Genomic DNA, 13786 nt, shown 5'->3' with positions numbered 1-13786 from the left:
ATGCTTAGCGGGAAAAAAAAAATCCCCAAAAGTCACATGCTGTATGATTCCATATATATACCAAACACTCTTCAAAAATGACAAAACTGCAGAGATGCAGAGATTGATGACTTCCAGGGATCAGGGGTGATAGAGAGGGCAGGGTGTGACTTTTAAGCACCAGGAAGATCTCTGTGACAAAGTCTGTATTTTGATCTCACTGGTGCTTATTCAAATTTACATTTATGATCAGAGGACATAGAACTGTAAACACACTTCACACCAATGGTCAGTTCCCTTCATTTGACATTGTGCTATATTTACTTAAAATGCAGACATTTTGACCTCCTGCGTGACCGATGGGGTCCTAAAATATGCACACTCAGAAAAATGAGAAATTACACTCCATTTGTGTACGATGTATTGAAATACATAAACGCATCCTACTGCCATGTATAATTAATTAAAACAAAAATCAAAAAAAATTTTTTTTAAAAAAGATGCAATCGTTAGAGGAAACTGGGTGAAGGAAGTATAGGACTTCTCATGATTATTCTTGCACTTCTATATGAATCTATAATTATTTCAAAATAGAAAGTTGTCATTTTTTTCAAACAACTTATGCAGTTTTGAAGTTTCCCGTTACTGGCAGTGGCAGTAAGGTAGTGATGGAAATGCTGGAGACCAGAGGCAAAAAGTACTTATGAAATATCATACTAAGTTCTTTAGGTATGAAGCGGGTCTTCTTTCATTTAATCCCCCAAACAACCTCGTGACTGTAAATATTGTTTTTCTGTGAATGTATTTCTCACCCAAAAGGAGTAGAGTCCCATAAATGCCAGATGGTATTTCACTATGGTAGAAGGGTTCGTAGGGTCTCAGGAAATGGGGCATTCACTGACGTAGACCCAAACACTTAGGGTGTGGGTGTTCGGGACATTAGAAGGAAGGCATCACGCTGACGGTGGAATGAAAGAAGTCACCTTCAGAGCTTTCCTGAGTGTCTCCTTATGATTCCTGATGAGGGTGGACCGAGTTTGAATTAATCACTCTGAATGGATGGAGCCAGAGAGAGGACATCTCCCATTGCAACGTGTCTCCAAGATTCCTCCCCAGCAAACCAGGAGCGGTTGGGGGTTACGTAATCCGAGAGTGCCGTGGTCTGGTCGGTGGTGGGCCATCTGAACTGAGGCCTTTGCTCTAGGCTGGGTTTCATGGACCGATGAGGTCATGGTTAGAGGTAATGGGTGGAGATTGACGTAATATGAAATTCTGAGCTGCCCAAGGGCTGGCCTGAAAAGTCTCCTTCAACTGGCAATACTCCCAGAAATGTTTCCGGAGGCCGAGTGTGATAGAACAGGCATGCTTAACTGTCCTTTTCCTTTTCAGTGACACAGAACCCCATTATCCCCATGCATGTCTCAAATGGAGGTGCCACTGAGTATCTAGTTAAGGAGTCAATATTCTACTCTCTCTCTCAGTGGAGGACGCTGACTCAGGCACAGGCAGGACTTGTGTTTTCTCTTTGCATTTCCCATGTAGGAGAAGTCCCTTGGCATGACTCATTCCAGTCCTAAGAGAAAGGTGGCCTCCAGTAGTTCACATGAGAATATTTATCCCTTCAATGTAGCAAATGACAATCTTCTAGTTCTCTGCGAGGCTCTGGAACTTAGGTGGGTCACTTGATCATTGGTTTCGTCTTTTCTGAACCTTTAGGAATTTACTGAAGGATTTTTCACATTCCATGTGCCCTGATTTTTTTTAAGTGTGAGCCAAGGGTAAGTTCTAATACTGCATTACTGGGAATCCTACCAGTAAGTTTTAAAACTGTATCTCTGTATCAAACTGAACAGGCCCATTTCACTTTTCCTTCAAGTGTCTCCTAGATCAGTGTTTAGCGATCAGAGTAAATATAGGGTACCATGAAGAAAAGGCCTCCCAGCTGGTTGGCCGTCTGAGGTCACAAAATGGCGGAATGTAAGGGAGCCCATAGGGTCAAGTATTCAGAAACTGAGGAACCTTCCGTGATTTTGCCCTCAGATGCTGCAGTGTACGGTAACCACTGGTAGATTGACAGGGTTAGATAAAACCAGGAGCAAGGTCAGCAAATGAAGTAAACCAAAGGAAACAATTTAATGTACAATTCCATTTTTATTAGTGGAAGATGTTCAAGTCAGTCTTATCTCTATGAGATCCCAAAGTTAATATGTGCATAAGTAACATATTTCAAGTACTTTTGAAACTTCGAAGATGTGTTTTCTGCCTTCTGTGTGTCTCCATTTGTTATTTCAAAGCCTGCAAAAGCAATATACGGTTTTTTGACAAATACACCCATATGTGTGCACAGTTTGATTTATATAAACTCATTTCAAATGCAACAGCAGAATTCCTCTTGAACAGATGAAAAATATCTGCCTAGAGTGATAAAAATATGTGTGCAGAAAGATATAGTTGTAAGAAGAGATTTTTATATGAGAAAGATTTGTAACTGTATTTCAAAAAATACCCTTTTAAAAAACTTCTAGAAGACCTGATTTTTTTTTTCAACATTTTTGTGTCACTTCAGATGTTGACCTAAGCTGAGAAGTCTTTTCAAAAACACTTTTCTGTGACATAGTTTAGTTTATTTAGGATTGGTAAGTGGTGAATAATGTCAACATAACATGTATGCTAGATTTGTTTACCAAGTAGAAGTAACCAAACATACAACCCACTAACAAATCGATATAGCTAACTAAGGGAGAAAAACAAATCTTCCATTGCACATGATTCCCATTCACCCTACAGCAGACTCCTGATTGTCAGTTTGGCCATAAATAATTAGTTTATTATTATGGCACTGGAGATTGAACCCAGGAGCCTTACCACTGAGCCACATCCCTTGTACTTTTTATTTTGAGACAGGGCCTCACTAAGTTGCTTATAGCCTCACTAAGTTGCTGAGGCTGACCTCAATTTTGCAATCCTCCTGCCTCAGCCTCCTGAGTTGCTGGGATTACAGGTATGCACCACCAGGCCAGGTTGACCACATGCTTGCGTATTGCTGTTCCTATTGCATCATTCTTGATCTTTCTGTGATTTATATTTATTTCATAGCTTAGCAATCTCAACTCTTCCTTTGTCTTTCCTCCATCAATCTGTATACACATGTACTCCATATTTTTTGTAGTGTTTGTCTATTATGAATGTAACGTGTCTTTTTAATCCTGCTTTGTATTTAATCATACTTCATATTTATTCAGATGGTTATTGCTTTTGTTATTGCTTTTATTACATAAAGAAGTAGGTCAGCCCTGGCTCTATCTTTTTCATAAGCCCTATTATTTTTATTTCATGATTTTGTGGACCATGAGGAATGCCCGTATTACTTTATAGCAGAAACATCTGTACTTGCACTCTGCTTATTAATTGCATTTATCACTATAGAATTGTTCTCTGAATTTTGAACTCATAAATCTGAGGTCCACAGGTTGAGAAATCAGTTGCCTACTGGATTCATTTATTTAATTTCACCTTCACATGGTAATACCAGTCCCAGGTGTACCTGGGCAAATAACTGTAAAATATTTCCATCAAAAAATTACTTAATAAAAATGTAGCTTACTTCCACTGAAGCTTGTTTTTATTTTTTAAAATCACTAGCTGATGGTTTGGGTACATTTAATATATTGACTCAAATCCCCTACCCATACATATGCAGGCTCACCCCCATTCTTTCTTTAATTAATCAGTGTTTAGAACTTAAATGTTACATTCCACGTGTTTTAAAATCTTCAGTTTCCTCAGGTCAACTGCACGGACACACACACAAAAAAGTTTAAGGTATAAATAAGATTCCAAAAGATGAACCTGCCCACTTATTTCAAAATTCCTCCTCACACATTAACTCAACTAACTCAGAAAAAAATAGAGATTTTTCAGAAAGGCATCTTTTGTTTTATTTTTTTACATTGAGAATACAGATGTATGTCTTTTATTTTAGGAAGGCAATATTTCTTTAATACCATTTCCATGTAACTTTATAACTGGTACCAACGTGAGTGAATGTTTTAGAACTCTCGCTGTAAGCATGCAATATCGCTTTCCAAATATCTGTGGTCCAAGACTGTTTCAGTCAGCTTTCTCGTTGCTGTGACCAAAAAACCTGACAAGAACAATTTTAGAGAAGGAAAAGTTACTTTGGCACTCATGGTTCCAGAAGTCTCAGTTCAGAGCCAGCCAGCTCCATTGATCTGGGCCCAAGATGAGGCAGAGCTTCATGGCAGAAGGGTGTTGTGGAGGAAAGTGGATCAGCCCAGGGCTGCCAGGAAGCAGAGAGTTCTGCTCACCAGGTATAAAATATATGCCCCAAAGGCATGTCTTCAGTGACCCAGCTCCTCCAGCCACACCCTGCCTCCAGTTAACCCATATCAGGGAATTAATGCATTGATTAGGTTAATGCTCTCATAACCCAAATGGTTCACTTGTCAGTTTTCTTGCTTTGTCTCACACATGTGTTTTTGGGGACACACATATCCAAACCATAACAAAGACCAAGTCACAATTTCTCCTACATAGAACAAGCGTGGCCTTAAGCACTGGTACTAGAAAGCTGAACAGAGTCCTAGGTTTCACAGAGTGTAGCAGTATGGATATTTCAGCACATTTCTTTATAGCACAGAGAATGTAGTGGGACAGAGCAGAGGCAGTCACTGTATCAGAGAGGGGATGTTTTAACCTACATGACAAGAAAAAAATACCTTATGGATTTTTCTTCTTTTGATCGTATCCCTTTTGCTTCTTTGGAATCTTTACATTTTTGTTCATTTGAATATGGAACACATGGGGGGGGCAATGGGAATTGAAACCAGGGGTGCTTTACCAGTGAGCCACATCCCCAGCCCTTTTTATGTTTTATTTTGAGATAGGGTCTCACTCAGTTGCTGAGGCTGATCTCAAACTTGCAATTCTTCTGCTTTAGCCTCTGAGGGTCTGGGATTCCAACTGGAGTGCATTTTTTTAAAAGAATCATCATTCCAGTGATAAGCATGTTTTATATCTTGATCTTCATAGTGAACTATACCAAGTCCATCAAGTTATAGTCATATAACTATTGCATTTTACCATATGTACATTATAACTTAAATTTTAATAAATATAGCAAAACTTAGGGTGTTCCTCACTTTAGAATAAATTTAGCTTCCTGCCTTGGATGGTCAAAGTAACAATAATTGTATCACAGAGAGTAAAAGACCCCAAACTGATTTTGTGTGTCGGTTTTTTTCTTGCAAAATGACTCCTTATTTTATGTTTTCTGTTGTCTTCTAGCTGTTGGTCCGGATTTCTCAAGAACACTCTTGAAGAGAATAACCCTCGTCAAAGTGGGAGGGGAAGTTGTCATTGAGTGTAAGCCGAAAGCTTCTCCGAAACCTGTCTACACTTGGAAAAAAGGGAAGGACATACTCAGAGAAAATGACAGGTACTCTCTTGAAATGTTTTCAGTATTTGGTTAACCTGTACAAACTACTTGTCTGCTAGTGAGATGGGGAGGTATTTATTATCTTTGTTCCTGGGTTAAATGTTCAGTGAAAGCCTGACTCTCTCTAAGGGAGTTGGTAAATTCTTGGTTTCCATATTCCTCCCTGATCTTGGGACTGTACAGAACTTTTCTGTAGAAAGAGTGCACCAACCTATGGAAACTTCCAGAGTTGCCTGAAGGTAAACTGCTAGCCAGACCCTCCTTAATTTTAGCCCAAACTTTCATTGTACATTTTCCTACTCTTTCCCATCCTGCATTCCTTTAGGATTGACAAAGAAGTCCAATTTTTCTATTATAGACAATCCTTCAAATATTTAACAATGGTCCTTATGTCTCCTTTCTCGAGTTTATGAACATCTCTCATTCCAAAACACATCCTGTGTATAGATAACAGCTTATTCTACTTGACTTTTTATTAGTTCAACTGCATCTTTTGGGGACAGCTGTTTTTCTTCTAATCTCTAAACACTTCGTGCACATATTTCCTACTATCCATAGATTACATTTAGAGAGCATGTTGTTTGTATTGTTTAAATGTATATGAGTTTCTTGGCGTTTGATGTTCTGTTGTACCAAATGGCACGTATTTCTAAGGCCTTTTCTTGCCTGTGACCCTTATAAAATATCCCAGACCTTTTTCTGTAATTTATGCAATTTGTTGGAAAATGGTAATTATGCATGAGTCTGTTTTGTCACCTATAAGACAGGATTTACCAGCTGTATACATAATGATTTTAATTGGTGCTGAAGGTCAAGTACTCAAGGATGCAATAAGGATGCCTATAAAAATGTGTGTGTCTACCCTTTACACCTGTACACCTTTGAATTTGCATATACAAATTAGATCATTGCGCTGATGATGTTGTCCTTTTTAATGATTTTTATAAACAAACCCCATATGGTTTATAGATAGTGTATTCACACACATGTTAAATTCATAAGCTATCTCCCTTTCTGGTTCCTGGTGTATCAAGAAAGCCACATAGTTCACTGAATATTGGCATGACATTCAAATTTGAAGCCTCACCTGGAAATTGAGAGCAAAATTTCATATTTTGTAGACTTCACCTTACATTCGTTTCCATTTTATCTCATTTTCCCCCAAAATGTGGCATGTGAGATTATTCTTGTTCTATATTTTGAACACAATTGAAATATGACTCCCGTGTACCACATGCATAGCTTAGAATAAGGCTATATTTTAAATTTTTTAATTTTGGGATGGTGTAGTGACACAATATTAAGAAAATAGTAGCACAGGCAGTAGATGGGTCAGAAACCATGGATGGATGAAGTTTGTCATGGTAGGTCAATCGGAAGAGGTTAAACTGTGCGGCTGTTAGAAATGACCCCCAATGGTCCCACAAAACTAGAGGCGATTTCATCTTCACACGGCACATCCCAGAAGGACTGCTCTCCCAGGAAGATGGTGCTGGTGCAGCAACACACTCAGGAATGTTGCCCTTGCGTGGCTCTGAGGGATTCTGCCTCAAAATTAACTCTTCACTGGGACTCACAGTCACCTTGGCTAGAACAAGTCATGTGGCCCTTCAACTCGGAAGAAATACGCCATCTTTCTACGGGCCTACAAGGAAAGAGACAACCTACTGTCTTTTTAAATTTGTTCTAAAGAGTTGTGTATGACAGTAGAATGCACTTTGACACATCCTACATAAAATGGAGTATGACTTCTCATTTTTCTGGTTGTATACAATGTAGAGTTACACAGGCCATATAATCATACATGTACATAGGGTAATAATGTTCAATTCATTCTATTGTCCTTCGTACCACTTATCCATCCTTCCCTCCCTTGACTTCCCTCTGTCTAATCCAAAGTATTTCAACTCTTCCTTAGCCCAACCCCTATTGTGAATTAGCATCTACCTATCAGAGAGACTGTTCAGCCTTTGGGTTTTTGGGATTGGCTTATTTTGCTTAGCATGATATTCTTCAACTCCCCCATCCATTTACTGGCAAATACCATCATTTCATTCTTCTTTAAGATTGAGTAATATTCCATTGTGTATATGTACCACATTTTCTTTATCCATTCATCTGTTGAAGGGCACCTAGGTTGGTTCCATATTTTAGCTATTGTGAGTTGAGCTCCTGTAAACATTGATGTGGCTGCATCACTATAGTATGCCAATTTTAAGTCCTTTGGGTATAAACCAAGGAGTGGGATAACTGGGTCAAATGAGGGTCCATGCCAAGTTTTCTGAGGAATCTCCATACTGCTTTCCATAGTGGTTATACCAATTTACATTCCCACCAGGAATATATGAATGTACCTTTTTCTCCACAGCCTCACCCACATTTATTATTGATGGTATTCTTCATAATTGCCATTCTGACTGGAATGAGATGAAATCTAAAATTTGTTTTGATTCGCATGTCTCTGCTAGAGACGTTGAACATTTTTTCATAAATTTGACAACCTACCATCTTGAATAGTCGTATCGACTGCATCTTGAATAGTCATATCAACTCCTTACCACTACTGTGGCTTTACCATTGCCACAGCTGGATCAAATTACCTTTAGGAAAGTAGGGTGTCAGTATCAAGAATGCTACAGGAGAAGTGAATTTAGTTCTTTTCACCACTTGACTCCCCGTAAACTTTCCTCTACCCAGTTTTTCTTATGTCTTAATTTGATTAGTAGGGTTCAAGTATGCTTCAACATTTATTTGACACTAAAAATATATTTAAAATTGAGGATACTCCCTGTCCTTACCCAGCTCCTGCTATATGTCCCCTGCACCTCCAGGGTCACCAGGTTAGTCCCCAAATATCAACATCAGCACTACATTCTCCACATGGATGCTGTCTTCACACAGCTCTGCTCCTGTCACTTAGACTATACAAACCAGATAGACCAAGTTTGGTCATGTAAATTCCTTCACAAACCAGCCCAGCAAGACCTAAAGGTAAACAGTACAGACTTTAGTGTACTAAAGGGAGACCCCTGCCTCTCCGCCATGCCGAGTCAGATCTGGTGATTTTCCATCTTATTTTTCCAGAGAAGCTAGCTATCAGGACTTTTTTGGAATTGCCAATTTTTAAAAGTCAGGAATTAATTTTTGAATATTTAAGGTGCATATAATATGAACTTCACATCTATAAGTTTACTCTTAGATATAGCACTATTGAACATTTCAGTTTCTGAAAAGAGTAAAAACCAAAGATTTTACTCTTGTTTCCTTATGGACAGAGAAGGAATTCTGCTATTTTTCTCCTTTTTTTTCTTTCTTTCTTTTTTTGGTGGAGAAGAAAGAAAATTAAATGAATGAGTAACTGAAAGTCATCAAATCAAATCATAAGTCACGAATGATTTTAGCCAGCTTTTTCATCGCTGTGACCAAAAGACCCAGCAAAAATGATTAGAGGAGGAAAAGTTGATTTGGCTTATGGTTTTAGAGGCCTAAATCGATAATAGATGGCTGACCCTGTAACTCTGGGCCAAGGTGAGGCAGAACATCATGGCGGAAGGGCGTGGTGGAGGAAAGCAGCTCAGGACACTGTGACCAGGATAAAGAGACAGAGCTCTGCTCAGGAGGGACAAAATATAAATCCCAGAGACACACCCCCAGTGACCCACCTCCTCCAGCCACACCCCATCTGCCTAGAGTTACACTCAATTAATCCATGTCAGTGAATCAAGGCACCGATTGAGTTAAGGTACACAGGACCCAATCATTTCACCTCTGAACTTTCTTACATTGTCTCTCACATGAGCTTTTGGGGGACACCTCATCTCTAAACTATAACACTAATGTTACAAACGGAAGATTCTAGAATTCATAATTTAGGAAAGGATTGACCTTATAGGCCAAACCGAAGGCTATCCAGTGTTGAGTAATAGCTACTAATGCCCTACCTTGTTAAACTTAATTCTCTTTTATGACATAAGATCTTAAATCCAAAGCACTGGAATAGCCTAGCAAAATAAAACCTTATAATCAAGCATCCCTTTTTGTAATATTCTCCCTTAATTCTGTTTTGAAAGACTTGGCCAAACTGTACTTATGAAACGATAATTATTTCCAATTTTAACTAATTGTCCACAAATGAATTTGCAGTAAAAGTGTTAGAAACAACATTTAAAAAACTCCAAAGTTATTTTTTTTAATCACATGATGATTTTGTAGTAAGCTCAGCAGATATGGACTCAGAAATGCTGATTTAATGTGAACATGTTAATTTTTTAATAGATGTTTTTATGGTCTTGATGTGGTTTTCTATTTGTTTAGAAATTTAATGCATATGCTCAATGGCATTATCCATAGTAAGCCACGCATCTTTTTTTAAAAGTATTTTTAGTTGTAAATAGACACAGTACCTTTATTTGTTTGTTTGTTTGTTTGTTTGTTTGTTTTATGTGGTGCTGAGAATCGAACCCAGTGCCTCACATGTGCTAGGCAAGTGCTCTGCCACTGAGCCACTACCCCAGCCCCTAAGCCAGGCATCTTAATGAAACACGAAAAATTCTAACAATTTTTAGAGCTTTGTATTGAGTAGGAAGCATATCCATATCTATAAAACACTTCTTGTTTCCTGGACTTTTACCCCAGAATCAGAGTGTAAGCAATAAGAGACACTGAACCAGGAAACCCGTCACCGAGCCCCAGGATTTCAGTTCTCAGGAGAGATGTCTCCTGACTCTGAAAGCAGCGTACCTCATTTGGATGCGTCCAGCAATTCAGGCTACTAACTGGAAAAAAAGTTGATGATGTTGTTTACTTTTTGTTTTTTAGACAGAAGTCCCTTGAGGCAAATAAGATGAATATGAAGCTCTAATGAAAAGCCTCAGGAGTAGCAGAATCATTCATCAGAACCTAGAATCCTAGAATTATCAGTGGCATCATGAACAGTGCCTCGGCCTCTCAGTGGCCAGGAGGGAAACGCAGCTCCACACTGGCTTCAGGGTGAACCGCGGGGATTCGTTGACTTGCTTGTTTGATGGGCAACAACTCTAAGTGTGCCAGGGTTCCAGGGTTCACGCGGTGCCATTAGTTAGACCTCCGTCTTGCTCTGTTGCCTCTCAGACATCACTGTCGGCCATGTTGGCTCTATTTACCTGCAGGCTCTCCTCTCCTGGTAGTAGGAGGGCTGCCAGTAACCAGTACAGGCCACTTTCCCTCCCAAGGAATTACAATAGTTCCCGAAGAGATTTTTTTTGTTGTTGTTTTATTTGTCTTGTTTAGATATAATAACAGTAGGTTGCATTTTGACATGTTATACCTACATGGGGTACAACCCATGACAATTCTGATCCCATTCTTGTGGTTGTACATGATGTGGAGTTAAACTGGTCGTGTATTCATATGTGAACAGAGGAGAGTGGTGTCTGGTTCACTCTACTGCCTTTTCCATTCCCATTCCACCTCCCCTTTACTCCCCTTTGTCTGATCTAATGAACTTCTATACTTCCTCTCCCTCCCCTCCCTTGTTATGGGTTAGCATCTGCATATCATAGAGAATATTCAGTCTTTGTTATTTTGGGATTGGCTTATTTCACTTAGCATGATAGTCTCCAGTTCGATCCATGTACAGCAAATGTCATAATTTCATTCTTCTTTAAGGCTGGGTAACATTCCACTATGTTGAAGTACCACATTTTCTTTATCCATTCATCTGTTGAAGAGCACATAAGTTGATCCCATCGCTTGACTACTGTGAATTGAGCTGCTATCAACATTGATGTGGCTGCATCACTGTAGTATGCTGATTTTAAGTCCTTTGGGTATAAACCGAGGAGTGGGATAGCTGGGTCAAATGGTGGGTCCATTCCAAGTTTTCTGAGGAATCTCCATACTGCTTTTCCAGAGTGGCTGCACCAGTTACATTCCCACCAGCAAAGCTCGACCACCCATCCTCAGGGGGCATCTAGTTATCCATGTGCCGACTATGCGCAGGTTAGTCACAAGCCCCGTCTCAGACTGAATGGGGCAGCAGTTTTCCAAGACATGTCAAGGTGCCCTTACCAGAAGGCAGGCTGGACAGCTCTCAGTGCTGAATCCTCACAGATCCCATTTTCTCTCCAGGACCAGAATCCACATAGAAGACGGCTTTCATCCTTCCCTAGTTATTTCCAATGATGTAGACCCTGTGAATTGCTAGATAAGTGTATTCCATGCAACTTCCACTAATTTTTGGTTTTGTTTTGGGGCATTAACCAACAACAAATGAAACACCTCTCCGTCATTTCATTGTTTTGCAAACCTGACTCTTCTACTTGCTCCTGAGATTTTTACGTTGGCGTTGTTTGACATCCTGTCCTCCTCCTGGTCTTCTCTTTCAATGTCTTTCTAACTTGTCCCCAAGACAAGCAGTATGAATAAAAGCAGTATGAATAAGGGAAGAAATAATTTTACTCATCCACACAGAAAAGGATAGCAATTCTTATTGTCATTGGATACCTCTAAAGAAGAAAAATTACCTTCAGTGCATTTAGATTAGTAAGGCTGGCAAGTATATGATGTCATAGAAAAACTCCCTCCCCGCAAGGGTCAGTTAAAAAAAAAATTAGCCTTGGTGCTTGAAGGGGTAAGCTTAGGTGTCTGGAAAATTCACTCAGAGGAAATATTTTACTTTCTGCTGAAGCCAAAGGAATGGTGAACTGTTACTCTAGTTAACAGTGCATAAATAAAGACCTCTTATTCTTCCTCATGCCTGAGAATTTCTCTCCTCCCTTTCAGATGTTAGACTTATACATTATGTCAGGCTAATGGATAATAACTAGGTATCGATATGCCACTGAACGTCTCAGGGAAGAATCTTAAACCCACAGCCTGCCTGTCACAGGCAAGGTCCCAGAAGAGCAGCACAACTGTTCTGTCAAACCAGCCAACTCCACTTTCATTCGGAAAGGAACATGTTCCTCGGGGACTTACCACCTGCTAACTCCTCTGCTTGGCCCTGGGCATAGGGAGAAAAAGAAAACCTCAACTCAGATCCCAGGATGTCCCTGGATTCCAGCCAGCACCCAGTGGCCAGAGAACAACATAACATTTTCAGTGATCCTGAGGGATGTGTTATAAAGATGAGATATTGAGAAGGAGCCTTGGATGTTGTCTGTAGAGTTTGAACTTGTCACATCCGGCACTCTGTGAAACATACTCATCCAGAGAGGAGTACAGTTTTCCTTTTCTGCATCTTGTCTGGACACGTTGAGATCTGCCTCCGAGGTGAGATTAGACCCTGGCTTTCCTTCGCCTCTCTTCCCAAAGGCTTTTTGAAAAAGTGGAAATCCATGTAAGACATGGGAGGAAATCCCAACACAGGCCCACAGCCGCCATGTTGTCCTGAAGGTGTGAAAGCCGGGTCTGAAGACACCAGCTGGGTACAAAGCACCGAAATGTGATGGCAGGTATTTGCCCAGAAGGCCCTTGAAATACTGGTGTGGAAGGGAAGCTCATGGCCTGAGGCGTTGTGTTTCTCTTCCGGAGGCAGATTGTGGAGATGTGTGCTCCTAATGAGAAACCTGCCCTCCGGATATCTCTTCCAGTTTCTGCAGAGCCATACCGCTCTGTTATTAGGAATTCTGCCCTGGGGAACAATTATGTTATTGCAATAATTAGAAGCAGTTCATCTCCATAATAATGGAAATCCTGCCTTGCAGGCAAAACAACCTGAAAGCGACCCAAGCAAGCACCACTGCTCGGGTTAGGATCTGCTGCCCTGCTTATTGGTAGTACTACATCACTTTAATTTTGCATGTGCAGTTATGGAAATGAGCGTTTATCCCGCTCTCCCCCTCCAGACCTTGAACTTTCTCCCATTATCTCGGCGTGTCTCTCCTAGAGTCATGGCTCTGATAGTTATGGCGTCAAGCTCACCTAAAATGTAACCGTAGGAGTTGAGGGAGATGTGTTTAAAAAGGTTTTCCTGATGCATTTGTTGGGGGCTCTGTCCTTGGAAGAGGCCATGGGCTCACCCCAGCCACCACCCTTGCTAGCTCTGTGTAGTACATCATATTCCGTCAGGGTCAGGGGTGAATATGATGACCACGTTCAGGCAGGGGCCGCCTGAGACTGGCCTGACCCCTGGTTCTCCTCACATGGCGTAGTATTATGCCTTGGGGCCTATCTAGGGATATCTGTGGGTATCCATGGCTACAGTCTAAGGTAGTCAGCTTTTTTGGTTGCTGGGACTGAAAGACATGACCAGGACAATTTTAGAGGAGGAAAAGTTTATTTGGGGCACTCAAGTTTCAGAGGTCTAGGTCCATAGACAGCAGACTCCATTCCTTGGGGCTCCAGGTGAGGCCAAACATCATGGCAGAA

General features: G+C 40.4%; 1 protein-coding gene across 6 annotated transcripts in view; it reads left to right on the top strand.

The window, feature by feature from the left end:
- The window catches only part of LOC306650301 (contactin-4), a 953963-nt gene that overhangs the window by 811555 nt on the left and 128622 nt on the right, over positions 1 to 13786 (top strand). For all 6 annotated transcript variants that reach the window (XM_079122191.1, XM_079122188.1, XM_079122189.1 and 3 more), the window contains one exon: positions 5287 to 5437. In XM_079122191.1, coding sequence (XP_078978317.1) covers positions 5287 to 5437 — 151 coding nt within the window. The remainder of the gene's footprint in view (positions 1 to 5286; positions 5438 to 13786) is intronic.

Source organism: Sciurus vulgaris (assembly GCF_902686455.1).
Source record: "Sciurus vulgaris genome assembly, chromosome: 19".
In the NCBI taxonomy this organism is placed as follows: Eukaryota; Metazoa; Chordata; class Mammalia; order Rodentia; family Sciuridae; genus Sciurus; species Sciurus vulgaris.
This window is presented reverse-complemented; position numbering and strand designations above follow the sequence as displayed.